Source organism: Podarcis erhardii (genome assembly GCF_964252035.2).
Source record: "Podarcis erhardii genome assembly, chromosome: 13".
NCBI classification, from domain to species: Eukaryota; Metazoa; Chordata; class Lepidosauria; order Squamata; family Lacertidae; genus Podarcis; species Podarcis erhardii.
This window is the reverse complement of record NC_138502.1, coordinates 17882382-17899255: the sequence shown is the minus strand read 5'-3', so window position 1 is coordinate 17899255 and position 16874 is coordinate 17882382. Positions and strand designations below refer to the sequence as shown.

At 43.7% G+C, this 16874-nt stretch overlaps 1 protein-coding gene across 7 annotated transcripts in view; it reads left to right on the top strand.

Moving 5' to 3' along the window:
- The first annotated feature begins 900 nt into the window (after positions 1–900).
- KMT5C (lysine methyltransferase 5C) overlaps positions 901–16874 on the top strand; it is a 27795-nt gene continuing 11821 nt past the window's right edge. The window contains exons 1-5 of one of the 7 annotated variants that reach the window (XM_081837408.1): positions 901–1913; positions 6296–6401; positions 8846–8992; positions 9151–9316; positions 9875–9984. In XM_081837408.1, coding sequence (XP_081693534.1) covers positions 8883–8992; positions 9151–9316; positions 9875–9984 — 386 coding nt within the window. In that variant the 5' untranslated portion in view covers positions 901–1913; positions 6296–6401; positions 8846–8882. Of the gene's footprint in view, positions 1918–3113; positions 3202–6143; positions 6402–8845; positions 8993–9150; positions 9317–9874; positions 9985–16874 lie in introns of those variants that run through there. The other 6 variants (XM_081837407.1, XM_081837412.1, XM_081837410.1 and 3 more) reach the window with 6 other exon arrangements.

Below are 16874 nucleotides of genomic sequence, written 5' to 3'. Positions count from 1 at the left end.
TGGAATGCAACCCTGCCTGAACAAATAAAGGTGTCAAGGGATGTCTTCCTGACAAAAGGATATGTAGATATTATCATTGACTTGTGTGAAGGTGAATACTTGAACCAGGGGTCTGCAACCCGCGGCTCCGGAGCCACATGTGGCTCTTTTACACCTTTGCTGCGGCTCCGGGGCGGATACTAGCGAGGGGAGGAGGCGCATTGTGCGCCCCAACACTCCCCACTGTGGCGGGCGCTGTACTGGCTGTGACGTCGCATGGGGGAGTGAAGGGGAGTGAAGAACACACACACAAAAAATGGTAACTTGTTAATTTATCGTTTATTTCTATGAGGAAGAGTAATTCTGAGGGGTCAAACAAAGAAATAATAAAAAGTGACAAAAAAGTTATTTTTATAATGACGAGTTTTGCGGCTCCCAGTTTTTTTTTCTTCGGAAACGGGTCCAAGTGGCTCTTTTTGTCTTAAAGGTTGCAGACCCCTGAACCATGCATTGACAGGGGCATGTCAGAAATCTCAGATGCTTAACACCACCCCCTTTCTATGGCATGTTGATGTTCTGGTGACTGTTAAATATTTTATGGGAAACTTTAGAAAACTTTAAAGCTTCATGGACCCTCTTGTTCTTGTTCTTCTCTGCATGCTTTGAGGGTTTGAACCTTTGTTGAGACAAATAAAGATCAGGCCTCTGGCTGCTGTTTGATTCTATATTTGCTTGGCTGTGTCTGTACTGCTTGAACCTGACCGATCCGCAGGAGGAAGTTGGGAAAACGCTTTAAGTATAATGCACCCCAAGAATTTGACTTTATCAGTGTGCAAAAATTCTGGGCTTCTCCATTAATTTCTATGGGCAGCTAGCCTCAGGGCAACCGGAAGCTCTTCGGTACACCTCTCTTCCGTGGGTAGGCGGAACTTTACGGACCAGATCGTGTTGGGAGGAAGTTGTCTGAGTGACAGCAAAGCGGACCACTAATATTTACTACTCGACAGGGAAAACGGCAAATAGATCAGGCAGACCAATAGAAAGCGCTAGCATTTTGGCGGAAAATTTCAAATGTCAGGATACTTAATAAGAGACGGTAGAGGGAACATTAGTCCGTGGTGCCCCTGCTCCCCAGCAGCTATTAAAACGGAATTAAACAGCGACTGGCACCGTTGCCCCTGGTGTGACGAAGATCCAATAGAAACTGAGGAAGCGGAAAATTGCGGCGAAGAGCAGTGAATGGCCCAATGGATGCCGGAAATGTGCGTCAAGCATTGATAAGCGTCTTATTTGGCCAATGACAAGCGAGGTGAGGTGGGGCTTCTTGGTGTGGGCGGCAATAGTTATTTGACTATCCAGTTATCCAATGGGAAAGGTATGATGTTTCTGGAATTCCAGCGGCCATTGAGTTGGGCAGCGGTTCTTCCAAAAGGGCGCGACTGAAGGAGGAACATACGAAAATTTGACAGACACCAAATTCTCCCAATAGGGGGCTGGGGAACCGGGCTGCGTCCTCATTCGACTCTGTAAGGCGGGACCAACATTAAACAGATACCAGCTTCGCCCAATCGGCTGAGGGGCGAGCGCCCTCCCGTGAAAGGCGGGAGTCTTCCCGGCCTAGTCGATCCAATAGGAGCCCTGGAGGGATTTTGAGAGGCACTTCCCTCCGAGCCAATCAAGCCCTCAGCATGCGGGTGGGAAAGCGGGGCAGGCAAGGCTTCGCTCGAGGGGCACAATGGACGCACAACGGGAGGGAGGCGGGAGCTGGCTTTGATTGACGGCCCCGGCCGCCCAACGGCGCGTCGCGGGAGCCGGGCCGGGGAGTGACAGGCTTTCAAAGGGGCAAATGGCGCGGGGAAAGGGGAGGGCGCGCGGCGTGATGCGGTCGCGGTAGCGATAGCCGCCGAGAGTGAGAAACAGGAGCGCGCGGGCAGGTAGGTGAGCGGAAGAAAGAATGAAAGGGATCAGAGCGGGGGGGGGGGGGAGAAAAAGGAATGTCCGTTGGGGGGAGGCCTGGCGCGCGCGCGGGCTTCGCTTGGAAGGGGAGGGATGCGCGCGCGTCCGGGGGGGGGTGAGGAGGGAAAAGAGTCTCCCCAGCCCTATTTCCCTCCCAGTATGTGGGGGGGGGGTCCTTGTGCGTGGGGATAAGGTGGTTGTGAGGAGAGGGGAGCCTGAGGTAAAAGCGAGGGCTTTTCCCTCGCAGTCAGGGCGGGCACTCGCCTCGCCTTCTCTCACCTCACTTTTTAATCCTAAATTTCAACTGCTCACCCAAACAAAGACTCGCACGAAAAGGACTCGCCCCAACGCTTGTCTTGTCCCAAGTTCCAGTCTTCCTTTAAAAAAAGTCTTTTCCCTGAAAGAGACGAAAATGCCCCCCCCCACGTGCCCTCTCCTCTTTCATCTTAAAATGCCACACACACACACCGTCAGGAAAAACTAAGAATACCGAAACACTGGAGAGCATCCTCGGCTCCCTATTTCCTTTTTATTTCTTCAGTCTCCCTGAAACCCTGAGAAGAAACCCCTCTTCCCCAGATTTCCCTGCCTTTCGCCCTGTATTGTGACACCTTTTCTCTCCCCATTTCCAGCCCTAATTACTTTCCTGCCTTCTCACACATATCTAGGACACTCGCCTCCTTTTTCCCTCTCCTGCCAACTACAATCTGAAAGGAGGACTAGAAATATAAACAACTGCTGTATTACAGAGCTTTCCACACTTCTCATGTTGGTGACACGCATTTTAGACATGCATCATTTTGTGACACAGCAATTCACTTGTACTAGCAAACCGGAGGTTAAACTAACCCCTTTCCAGCCCCGGGAGGAGCATGGGGAGCGTTCGCACAACACACCTACACACTGCAGCTGACACACTTAAAGTGTCATAACACACAGTTTGGAAAGCTCTGCTGTATTAGTTAGACCAGGGGTAGGCAACCTAAGGCCCATGGGCCACAAGCGGCCCACAGGGGTCATTTCACCGGCCCACGAACCGAGCCATTTGCTTGGCGAGTCTCTGCGTGCTGCGCTAAACCAGCACGGCGCAGGGACTCGCTTCTGCGGTGCCGGAAATCGCGTCTGTGCACGCCAAAAATTGCGCCTGTGCAGAAGTAGACATTGGAAATCATGTCTGCGCAGACGCTGGAAATCGCTGCTGCGCGCACTCACATGTGCGTGTGATCTGGCCCACGGAGGGATCTCCGTTGAAGTGAACCGGCCCAGGTGAGGTAAACCTTGCCGACCCCTGAGTTAGATAAATTCTCTGGCCTAGTTCAAGGCAATTACCTGGCCTCAACCCATCAGGCTTTGGAGCCAGAACACATGATGCTAGCACTGACTGAGCACGTGCCCATGTAAGTGGTCTGCACAAGGTGCTTCTTTCTGTGTGTAAAGTTACCATGTGTGGCAGCCTACTGGCTTTTTGAGTTGTCATGCCCACAGTGACTGACCTGAGCCAGTGAAGTACTGTTGTGCTAACTCTACAGGTGAATGGGCCTATCGGTGTGGTAAATACGCTTATGCGGTTAGCCACATGAGGGGACACTTAGGTTACTAATTAGCAGGGTGGATTAAAAAAATCAATGATTTAAATTTCTTTTATTGGCTTTTTAAAAATTTAAATTGGATTTTTAAAATAAAATGCTTTAAAGATAGTTTTCTATTTAAGTTACCTTATAGTCCAAAGGCCATTCATCAGGAAATAATAATTTGTTTTAAGTTTTTCATGTGTGCTAAAACTCAGTCTAAGGTTGTTGTTTTTTTAAAAAATGCTTAACCACATCAGTTAACAAACATGGATACATTTGCTATAATGTTATAGTTTGGGTTAAATAAATTGTGGGTGACCTGATGGGATACCTGCCAGAGTCTTCAAAATGGGTAGAATTGAACTTGCACAACAACTTCACAAGCTCATCAAAAAAATCTGGGAGAAAGAAGAGACCCCAGCAGAATTTAGGGATGCCAAAATCATCAATCTCTTTAAAAAAAGGTGACAGAACTGATTGCGGAAACTACTGAGGGACCTCTCTATTAGCTGCAGCCGGAAAAATTCTTCCAAGGATCTTAGCAAACCATCTCTTAACAATATCCAAGGTGACCCTTCCTGAGTCTCAAAATGGTTTTCGGCCTTCTATGGGGACAATGGACATGATTTTAACCGCTCAACAGCTTCAAGAAAAATGCAGAGAGCAAAACCAAGCCCTGTATATGGGGTTTGTTGACCTGACTAAAGGCTTTTGACACTAAATCGTAATGCCCTGTGGACTGTCCTTCTGAAAATTGGCTGCCCAGATAAATTTGTGAACATCATTCAGCTCCTCCATGATAATATGACAGCAACAATCACAGATAACAATGGCTCTCAAAGTGAACCATTTACAGTGGGATCAGGTGTTAAACAGGGTTGTGTTATCGCCCCAACTCTGTTCATTATTTTCATTGCCATGATCTTACACTTAGTCGAAGGGAAACTCCCCACCGGAGTAGAAATCATATATCAAACAGATGGAAAGCTCTTTAATCTGAGCAGGCTGAAAGCAAAGAGTAAGGTTACTGTAATTTCCGTCATAGAGCTTTAGTATGCTGATGACAATGTAGTGTGTGCATGCTCAGAGGATGACCTCTAAACCATCCTAAATATCTTCGCAGAAGCTTATGAAAAGCTTGGCCTATCGCTCAACATCCAAAAAACCAAAGTGCTGCACCAACAAGTACAAAATAACCCCTCTGCAGTGCCACAAATCCAACTCAATGGTGTAACATTGGAAAATGTCAATCACTTCTCCTACCTAGGCAGTTATCTTTCCACAAGGGCTGACATTGATGCCGAAATCCAGCATCGCCTGAGCTCTGCGAGTGCGGCTTTCTCTCAATTGAAGTGCAGAGTGTTTGAGGACCGGGACATTCACAGGGAAACCAAAATGCTTGTTTACAAAGCTATTGTACTACCAACCTTACTGTATGCTTGTGAAACATGGACCACTTATAAATGCCATCTCCAACTCCTTGAAAGATTCCATCAGTGGTGTCTCCGAAAAATTTTACACATCACTTGCGAAGACAGGCGAACTAACACCAGTGTACTGGAAGAAGCAAATATCACCAGTGTTGAAGGAGTGATTCTTCAACATCAACTTCGTTGGACTGATCATGTTGTGTGGATGCCTGATTATCATCTTCCAAAGCAACTACTGTATTCCAAACTTAAAAATGGAAAGCATAATGCTGGTGGTCAACAAACATGTTTAAAGACTCTCTCAGCAAATTTTAAAAAATGTAGTACAAACACCAACAATTGGGAAACACTTTCCTGCGAGCACTCCAATTGGAGAACAGCCTTTACCTAAAGTGTCATGGGCTTTGAAGACACTCAAACTCAGGATGCAAGGGAGAAACATGCTAAGAGGAAGGCACGCTTGGCAAATCCACACCATGATCAACTCCTGCCCGGAAACCAATGTCCCCACTGTGGAAGGACGTGTGGATCCAGAATTGGCCTCCACAGTCACTTACGGACTCATTGTTAAAACCATGTTTATGGAAGACAATCTTACTTGGCTACAAGTGATTGCCACAGAACAAGATGATTGGTGGATGAAGCTTGGATACCTCAGAAACCCTCTGTTAGTTGCTTGCTTGGCACTTTGAGAGCAATCCTTCACCGCTGTTATGAGCTAGATTCCATGGTTGATGGAGCTCCAAGCCTGCTTTCCAGATAGTCGTCTCTTGCTTTGGATACCTTTCTGAAGCACTGGGAGACAGTACAATACCTGAGTCAAGAATGAAGTGTCTCTTACATTGTAGAAATTTTAATGTCCTATGGAATGTGTTCCTAGAATGTATCAATCTTTGTGTACTGACTTAAATGTGTGTGAATAAATCTGGTAGTCCAAGTTTTCTTTTTTTAGAGATCAGTGATGAGGGGCTGAAAAATTTCCAGTGTTTTGTTGTTGTTGTTATTGTTATTATTGCAGAAAAATTCCCATTAGTATACATTAGTAACAATGAATGGATGTCAGTTGCAAATACCATACAATTAAAGTCCAATTTTAAAGTTTTTAGTTTGTTTATTAAATGCAAATGAACATTCTGAATTAGATCATTCTTGAAGGCATCAGGAAATTCTCTGATGCAAATTAACTTAACTCATTTTCTCTCTCCAGAAAATCTACAAATGGGACTTGGTAGCTATCCTACTGTAGCTCTGGCCGACCTTTGCTCAGCATTGACCTGCCTGGGAGTTGCTTCTTCAAAGGCAGAGAGTTGTATCCCTGAACAAAGCAATGAAGTGATTATAGTCTATTTCTAAATGTAGGTCATGACTGCTGTCTGGAATGACATGTAGTGGGCAGTCAATGAGATGACCTCAGGTTCCTTTCTGAGTTGTATTCTGGAGATCCTCATGTACAACCAGGAAGCTAGTGAGTGACTTAAACTCACATGTTATTTTTGGTTGAAAAATTTCTTATACATAAAGAAGTTAAGTGTCCCACAAAGGCATCAATGCATGTTCCCTTGGTGGAAAAATCCTAAATGGAAAAGTAGCATTTTATATTGGCACATAACAACATGTTCTGTGCAGCATTGTTGGCTGAAAAAAGTTGACATCGGTTCCTAGCTAGCAGTCATTGTTCAAACACTTCTCTTTTGGTCTCTTGTTCTTTGGGAACAAGTGTTCCTTTATCAGTGTCCCTGGCCCTCTGGAGAGAATGATACCCAACAGCTTGCATCCCTTTCTGTAAGTAATCCAATGTGCTCTGGTTTCAAGAAAGCAAGAAACAGCTGTACTCTGTCACAGCTTCCTAATTTCTCTGTGCCCAAGCACAAATGAGGGGAATTCTTTCCCTTCTTTAAGCCCTCTGCATGTGCCAGAGGATTTGGGGTAGGAATGAGGCAGGCTAATAAACCAAGCTAATATCTGTAGGCCCCTGGTGAACAATGCCTCTTTCCAGGGAGATCCGTTGGATATTCCCTCTTGTGAGGTTGGATTGATGTTGGCTAAATACATGTAGTGACCCTTGCTATGAGGAGCGTATTCCCACAGAAAGTTCTGGACAACTGATGTTCTAGAGTTGACCATAGTATACAACCATTTTGTGTATCTTGAGAGTATGTGAGGTTTAGTGATTTCAGGTTTTTGGGGGGCAATAGTTTTTATCGTAGCATGGTTTTGTCGGCTTTTTTAATTGGAAAAAGTTAAGTATTCAGTGTTTACAAGAGGGGCTGTGTAGAAATATAACTTTTGGAAAGTAAAAATATTTGAGTAGGAGGTTTTAAAGCTGATTTTTGGGGTGAGGAGGTAACAGAGATATGAGGTTGGATTGAATAGATTGGAGACAGAATTCCTGGCATGATGGATTTAATCAAGTCTCTTATATGAGTTCCCATTTAAATAGGGTGGCTTTAATAAGTGTCACATGCAGACTTTTCTGTAAAAAAATACTATGATTGCAGTAAGACCAGTCCGTTAAAAACATGTTTTCGTTAATCACTTTGTTGAATAAAGATTAGCCCAACGCAATCTAATTTTGTGGTTTATTACAAATGTAAATAAAGTCTTGCTGAGCTTGTAGTTCAGGTATAATGATTACAGTTTACAGTACAGTGGTGCCTCGCAAGACGAAATTAATTCGTTCCGCAAGTTTTTTCGTCTAACGAGTTTTTCATCTTGTGAAGCACGGTTTCCCATAGGAATGCATTGAAAATCAATTAATGCGTTCCTATGGAGACCGCTTGCCAGGCTGGCGGTGTGGAGAAGGGCTTTTCTCCCCACCGCAAGCCTTCAGGACAGGTACGGGAACAGAGGGGAAGGTGCGCAGCGCTTCTCTTCTGTTCCCGGGGCTTGCGGTGGGAGGAGGGTTTTTCCTCCCCACCGCCAACATTCAGAACAGCCTTCCGAATGTTGGCGGTGGGAAGGAAAACCCTCCTCCCACCGCAAGTCTTCAGGACAGCCTTCCGAAGGCTGGCGGCGGGAGGAGGTCTCTCCGCCCCGCCGCCAGCCTTCCGAGCAGCCTTCCGAAGGCTGGCGGCGGGGCGGAGAGTCCTCCTCCGAAGGCTGGTGGCGGGAGAGGCTGGGGGCGGAGAGTCCTCCTCCCGCCGCCAGCCTTCGGAGCAGCCTTCCGAAGGCTGGCGGCGGGAGGAGGTCTCTCCGCCCCACCGCCAGCCTTCGGACAGGTACGGGAACAGAGGGGAAGGCGCGCAGCGCTTCTCTTCTGTTCCCGGGGCTTGCGGTGGGAGGAGGGTTTTTCCTCCCCACCGCCAACATTCAGAACAGCATTCTGAATGTTGGCGGTGGGAAGGAAAACCCTCCTCCCACCGCAAGTCTTCAGGACAGCCATCCGAAGGCTGGCGCGGGGAGAAGGTCTCTCCGCCCCACCGCCAGCCTTCGGAGGAGGTCCGAGGACAGTGGGGAAGACGCGCTGCGCTTCCCCGCTGTCCCGGAGATTTCCCTATGGGTTTTCGTCTTGCGAAGGAAGCCCATAGGGAAATTCGTTTTGCGAAGCGCCTCGAAAAACGGAAAACCCTTTCGTCTAGCGGGTTTTTCGTCTTGCGAGGCGTTTGTCTTGCGGGGCACCACTGTACATAGCAAAAAAAGTGGTTACTGAGAATGTTATATTAATGCCATGAGCATATTGGAAAAAGAATAATGTGCATTTAAATAAACCTGTGGGCAGATCTGCATGCACATGCATAGGGAAACCAAAGATTTCAGAGAATGCAGATGCGGTTTAGGGTTGAAACATGTTTCTACATAATTCATTACCTTCTTTAATCTGAATTTTGGTAACTAGGAGTGGGGATTACGCACTGACTCCAACTTTCCTGCGTGTGTTCACATCTTTGACTCTGTCCCCCTTTCTTGCAGGTAGCACGGCTGAGTACAGCATGGTTCTGGAAGGAAGATGGGTTCTACTCGTGTGACTGCCAAGGAGCTATGTGAAATTGATGATCTAGCTACAACACTAATTCTCGACTCCTACCTCGGCTTTAAGACCCATAAGATGAACGTAAGGTGAGGGCCTAAGGTCTCAAAGACTCAAGAAGATTCCACTTGCAACACAGGGCAAAACAGAAATTGAGGGGGAGTGGTGAGGCTTGGGATTGAGGGGGATAAGGAAAGCAGTGTGTTTCAAAGCAAACCCAACTCCTCTCTATTTCTCATCCCTTCAGCCCACTCCCAGCCATCAGAAGAAAGCACCATTTGCGGGAAGCAGTAGAAGCTTTCCGGAAGCGCAAGGACCTAGACATGGCATATCAGGCCTTGATGCAAGGTGGATGGGCCTGCCAGTACTTTGCAAAGCGGAGCCGTCAGCAGGAGGCTGCCTTCAAGACTCATGTACAACTCTTTTACCTCTTTGCTATTTCGGGAGAGGGAGGGTGAGAAAGATGTCAGAATCTGAAAGTGAGCATGGGAGGGATTGTTTTGCTTCAGATATGTGAAAGAGCCCTTGGGTCGTATTTCACATGAACCTTTACACCAACAGGGATATGGAGTACAGACAGAGGTCATTAATTAGCAATGCTAATCCTCAAAATAGTTCTTCATGACACATACCTGCTGACACTGCTAGGTCAATTAGTCCAGACATTCCACAAGTGATAACATTGAAATTCTTGATGTATCCCTCCAGCAGTTTTATGTTGCAGTTTCCCTTTTAAATGCGGATTTTAAAAAAATAATATGAGTGGCAGTTTTGGCTGTCTGTTCTTCTCTGAAGCACTTTCTCTAATGCCCCACTCCCCATCAGATCCTTTTTTTGCTCCAGCTGATGGGTAGGAAGACTATGATAGCTCCTTGGTTCTTAGGAGAAGCATTGGCTAGACTTCTGATGAGGGGGTAAGCAGGAAGCCAGAATTACTAACTGGGAGCCAATTGTTTATCTCTTTTCTACAGATATTTCGTTACCTTCGCATCTTCCTTCCTGAGAGTGGTTTTGCCATCAAGCGCTGTACCCGGTATTCCCTGGAAATAAATGGTGCCCGTGTGGTCGCTACAAAATCATGGTAAGGTGGTGGTGGTTTGACACCCCTTCCATGTTACACCCTTCCACTTGCTAGTATTATGTAACCTTATATGGCTTACAGTAATGATGAAAACATTGAAATACAATTTATAAATCATAAAAACAATAACAAACAATGCAACAGAAAATACAAATCATCTCAAACCTTCAAGCAATATCAATAGTATTTTAACGCAATTCTAAAAGTTTAAATTAAAACATTTTTTTTAGGTCCTGGGAAAATAAAAAGCTTTCCAGCTGGTACCAAAAAATCACCAGGAAGATCTTTTTGGCTAGCAGTTGCCCCAGCTGACAAAGTGTCAAAGTGACTTAAGCAGATGTGCAGCACAAGGAGCCCAGGGGCACCCCACTGCATCCAATGAAATCCTAAACTCTTAGTAAACAAAAATGCAGGTAGAATGCAAGCAGGGGTGTAGAAACTTTCCAGTGTTTTGCACTGTTTGTAACATGTATGACTATCTCCCTCTTGGATAGAAGTTGTTGGTGTGCTGGAGGCTCAATGAGCTGTTGATTCTCTGGGAACAAGTTCTCAAAAAGGCCCTACAGTGTTACCTCAGGTTACATACGCTTCAGGTTACATAACCTTCAGGTAACAGACTCCGCTAACCCAGAAACAGTAGCCCGGGTTAAGAACTTTGCTTCAGGGACTTCCGGAGGCGGCGCGAAACAGCGATGGCGGTCCTCTTCGTCGTCTGAAGAGGGGCTCCGCAGAAAAGGGTCGTTCGCTGCGGCATAGCGACGACCCGCTTGAAAAAACCACGGGCAGAGGGAGCCCGTGGCCGTGGGACTCGGCGGGCGCCAGGAACTTCCCCAGAAGTGCGGAAGGGACCCCGTAAGGGGCTCCGGAGCGCGAAAGGGGGAGCGGCGCTGTGAGTTCATCGCTCTTTCTGCGGGAGGCGAAGCCGCGCAGCTGCTGCTGATGAGCGTCGACCTTTCTTCCTGTGAACATCAATTTGGCAAGTAACATACCCGTGAGTAAAGTGAACTACAATTTGGACTTTAAATATCCTTTTTCCGGGTTTGAAAACGGGTGACGAGTAAAAGGAAGTCCGTCTCCCGATACTGCTTACAAGATCAAAAGCAAAAGTACAGAGGAGCGCTGAGGCGCTTAATGGGAACTTTGTAAAGTGGAACTATCGTGCATTTACAGAATTTGCAGTCTTCTTATTTAAAAAACCAAGAGAGACTTTATTTTTGCCTATGGGATTTATATTTGGGACTTTGTTTTAAGAACGCAAGTCGTCGGGCTGTCAGTATGTAACTGAGCTGTCAAACTGCGGAATATAGTAACAAGATTTTAAGTTGCTACATATATTGAAACTTTAAACGTTTGAAATACTGTTGCAATTACCAGTCTGGCTCCTAGTGGCTTTAGCTTAAAAAGTAAAGGACTCTGCGAATCTTCCTTTTTGTCTTGGAATTACAAACTAAAAAAGAGATTACAGAAACTTTAAATGGCGGAAAAACCTTTTCCTTCCCTGAAATTTTAAGATACTCCCCCTAGAGGATTGTGGAGCTATAGAGGCCTGGGAAACATTTTTTTGTTTGGAATTTCTGTGGTTTAATTGTGTGTACTCCGGACTTGCTTTCTCATGGAATAAAGGATAACTTGACCTTGAACAAGAGGCAGGTGTGGAATGAGTGGCACAGGGAAAACAAGAGCAGCCAAAGCTAAAGAAAGAGAAAAAGAAAAAGAAAAAGAAAAGAAGCCTGTGCAACTTGTCCAAACAACTTTAGCTCATCATCGCAGATCATCTGTTCCAACCGTCCTGATAGCACAGGAGGTGGAGGCCGAACAGCCTGCTGAAGAGGACATGGCAACAGGAGGATCTGACACAGTTTTGAAACAAATTTTAGAACAACTAGCAATTTTAAATCAAAAAGTGGACAGTCAATCACTAAAAATAGACCAAGCAACAACTACTATTGGCGTACTTTCTGAAAAGGTCTCTCAGAACACACAGGCAATTGAGAATCTACAAGGAGCTACAGCTGAAAATCATAAATTAGCTGTGGAAGCCTATCAAAAAGCGGAGCAAGCAAGTAAAAAAGTTGATGAGATTAAAGGCGAAATCAAGCCTCTGCAAAGACAGGTAGGGGAACAACAGGCCTACCTGTCGATGGTGGAATTGAGAAACAAGGAGAATAACCTCAGGTTGAGAGCTGTCCCAGAATTGGAGGAAGGCAACTTGGAGGGATTTTTGACACTTTTATTCTCCAAATTTTGGGGAATAGAAGAGGATAAAGACTTTAAAATTGTGACTGCATTTAGACTGGGCAGATCGGTGAAGAAAGACAAGTCCAGAGATTGTTTGGTTATTCTGAAATCAAGAGAGGAAAGAGACAAGATACTAGGCCTACATTTCAAAAAATCTCTAGAGATAGAAGGTAAAAAGGCTGAAATTTACAGAGATATACCCAAATTGTTATTGGATCTTAGAGCCTCATACTTAGAACTGGCAAAGTTGTTGAGAAACAACACAATCCCTTATAGGTGGGAGTTCCCGCAAGGACTATCATTTAGCTATAAAGGAAGGAAAACAAGAATTAGAACACCAGAGGACCAGCAGAAGTTTCTTCACGACAACGGGGAAGACCTCCAGAAAGGAGCAGTTGCGTCTTGGCCACCTCCACCACCAGGAACTAAACAGCCTGGAGCTGGACCATCACTGCCACCGCCGGGAACGGGAGATCTAGACACCCCATTGTAAGGCCTACAAATTGACTCAGGATGTCTCTGCAACTTCTTAGTTGGAATATAAATGGCGGAAATTCTCCAGAAAAAAGAAGGAAAGTATTCCATATATTGAAGAAAGAGCAATTGGACATTATTTGTCTGCAAGAAACACATGTGACAAGGCTTCATCGGAAAGTGCTAATCAATAAAAGGCTAGGCCAAGAATTTATTTCTTCGGACAGAGTTAAGAAAAGAGGAGTAGTGATCTACGCAAAGGAGAGCCTGTCACCGAAATTTCTATTTAAAGATGAACAAGGCAGAATTTTGGCTATTGAAATTCACACACATGGTGAAAAATTTTTGATATTAGGAATTTATGCGCCAAATGATGGAAAATCGGAATTTTTTAAGAAGCTGCATGAGACTTTACTGGACTATCTGGATTATAACAACATTATTATGTTGGGAGATATGAATGGGGTTGTCTCTGTAAATATGGATAAGTCGCAGAGTGTAAATATAACAAAAGAAGGCAGACTACCTAAAACTTTTTTTGAAATGACAGACAATATGGATTTGATTGATATATGGAGAGTCAAGAACCCCCTAGGAAAAGAAGGAACTTTCTTTTCTGAAGCTCATTTGTCATGGACACGAATCGACCAAATATGGATAACTAAAGGACTGGCACCTAAAACTAGAAAAGTGGAAATCTGCCCAAAAACTTGCTCCGACCATAATGCTTTGAAAATGGAATTGAGACTAAACATAACCGGATCCTTCAGATGGAAAATGAATGACACTTTATTCAGAGATCAGGAGATTGTGAAGAAGGCCCAAAAAACTTTAAAAGATTACTTTGAGATAAATCTGAACACTACGGTGGAAAAAAGAACAATCTGGGACGCAAGTAAAGCGGTGATGAGAGGGTTTCTAATACAACAAAACACTGTAAAGAAAAGACTCTGGAATGAAAAGAAGCAGAAGATATTGGAGAGAATAAGTGAGGGTGAAAGGAAATTAAGATCTAAGCCCAAGTCTAAGGAAGTGCTGAGAGAAGTGAAATTTTTCCAGGCCCAATATATGAAACTGATAAATCAAGAAGTGGAGTGGAAAATTAAACAAATGAGACAAAGATCTTTCGATTCAGCAAATAAATGTGGGAAACTGCTAGCATGGCAGTTGAAAAAAAGACAAAAATTAAATACAGTTACAAATCTAGAGATTGAAGGAAGAATGGTTCAGAAGCCTGAAGAAATTAGGAAATGTTTCCAGAGATATTTCAAAGATCTCTATGCACAAGGGCCGCAGAAAGAATCTGAGATAGATCAATTTATTAAAACTAACGGATTACAAAAAATTCCTCAGGAAATGAGAACAACCCTGAATGTTAAAGTTACACAGCAGGAAATCGAGAGTGCCATACAGAACCTCCAATTAGGCAAATCTCCAGGCCCTGATGGACTTACCTCCAAATATTATAAGGTTTTGAAGGACTATTTGATACAACCCTTGATGGAGGTATGTAACCAGATTATGGAGGGTAAGAAGGCACCAGAAACGTGGAAAGAAGCTTTCATCACATTGATTCCTAAAACAGAAACTGAAAAGACTCAACTTAAGAACTACCGTCCCATCTCACTCCTAAACGTGGATTACAAAATTTTTGCAGACATTTTGGCAAATAGATTTAAAAAGGTATTGAATGAAGTGATTCACAAGGACCAAGCAGGCTTTCTCCCGGGTAGGCATTTGTTTGACAACACGAGAAACATTATTGACATCTTGGAACTCTTACAAACAAATATTAACACTAGAGCGGCGTTAATTTTTATTGATGCGGAGAAAGCCTTTGACAACATTTCTTGGATGTTCATGAAGAAAAATTTGGAAGGGATGGGAGTGGGACGGGGGTTTGAAAATGGTATAGAAGCAATATATTCAGACCAAAAAGCTAAATTGATAGTAAACAATGTGGTGACGGAGGAATTCAATATTGAAAAAGGGACACGACAAGGGTGCCCTCTATCCCCATTATTGTTTATCTCGGTCCTGGAGGTGCTTTTGAATATGATTAGAAGGGACCGGTCAGTTCGGGGCATTGAGGTCGGAGTGAAACAATATAAACTGAAAGCATTTGCAGATGATTTGGTACTAACATTACAGGAGCCAGTTTCTAGTACAAAAAGAGTTTTGGATTTAATATCTGATTATGGTCGGGTGGCGGGATTTAAGTTGAACAAGCAAAAGACTAAGGTCTTAGCTAAGAACCTAACGTCTACAGAAACAGATGAGTTTTTGAAAGAGACAGGATTAAATGTGGTTAAAAAGGTAAAATATTTAGGGGTGTTCTTGACTTCTAAAAACTTGAATTTGTTTAAGGACAACTATGAGAAATGTTGGTCAGAAATCAAAAGGGATTTGGAAATTTGGACAAGACTAAAACTTTCCTTGTTAGGCCGAATAGCAGCTATAAAGATGAATGTTTTGCCGAAAATGTTATTTTTGTTTCAGACCCTGCAGATTGTGGACAAAGTGGTATGCTTCGGAAAGTGGCAGAGGGATATTTCTAAGTTTGTTTGGCAGGGCAAAAAGCCCCGAATTAAGTTTAAAATACTAACAGATGCGAAAGAAAGGGGGGGATTTGCCCTGCCAGACTTGAGGTTATATTATGAATCTGCAGCCTCCTGCTGGTTGAAAGACTGGTTTTTGTTAGAGAACACCGATGTCCTAGATCTGGAAGGGTTTGATAACGCTTTTGGGTGGCATGCGTATTTGTGGTATGACAAGGTTAAAGTTCATAAAATGTTCAAAAACCATATTGTTAGAAGAGCAATCTTTATGGTCTGGACAAAATATAAAGACTTATTGGAGAGTAAAACACCAAGGTGGCTTTCACCGGCAGAAGCCAAGGCACGCAAGAGACTTAACATGGAGGCCTACTGGCCAAAATATTGGGAATTAATAGAAAAAGATGGTGACAATTGGAAGCTGCAGAGTTTTGAAAATGTAAAAAGTAAGGTGCGAGACTGGTTGCATTATGCCCAAATTCGGGAAATTTTCAAAACAGACAAAAAGGTTGGGTTCCAGGTGGAAAAATCGAAATTAGAGACAGAATTGTTAGAACCTAAAGACAAATTACTTTCAAGAATGTATAACTTGCTGCTTAAATGGAATACACAGGATGAGACAGTCAAATCCGCCATGATAAAGTGGGCACAGGATATTGGACATAACATTATGTTTGAGGACTGGGAAAGGTTATGGACCACCGGATTGAAATTCACGGCATGTAGTGCCCTGAAAGAAAATATTATGAAAATGATATACCGGTGGTACATGACCCCAGTCAAGCTTGCTAAGATATATCACCTGTCTGATAATAAATGCTGGAAGTGTAAAGAGGCGGAAGGGACGTTCTTTCATCTCTGGTGGACATGTCCGAAAGTGAAGGCCTTTTGGGAAATGATCTATAATGAGTTAAAAAAGGTATTTAGATATACCTTGCCTAAGAAACCGGAGGCCTTCCTTCTGGGCATTGTAGACCAGAATGTGTTAAAGAAGGATAGAACTTTTTTTATGTATGCTACAACAGCAGCAAGAATTCTCATCGCAAAGTGTTGGAAGACACAAGATTTACCCACACTGGAGGAATGGCAGACGCAGTTGATGGACTATATGGAACTGGCGGAAATGACTGGCAGAATCCGAGACTTGGGAGAAGAAAAAATGGAAGAGGACTGGAAAAAATTTAAGGACTATTTACAAAAATATTATAAGCTGTATGAATGTTAAGAAAATGCACTTTTTAGGAAATATTAGCCCCAGCAATGGTAATTAGGTGAAATCAAAATTAAGGCACAAGAAAAGAGAGGTGAAATTAAGAAAAATCTTTATTGCATTACGTTTTAATCACAATATATAAGATCATGGTCACAATAACTTTGACTTTGGTAACATGAAATTGAAAGATACAATAATGAACTGAAAGATACAATAAGTAATGAAATAAGATAATAAATAGCTGAAGACTTTGTATTATGAACATTGGGTTATAAATATATTGAAATGGGTAACATGACAAAATGAAAGATACAATAAGTGATGAAATAAGATAACAAAATGCTGAAATTGGTATTATAAATAATGCAGATTCGGGAAGATGTGGGGAAGTCCAAAAGATTCTGTAAAAG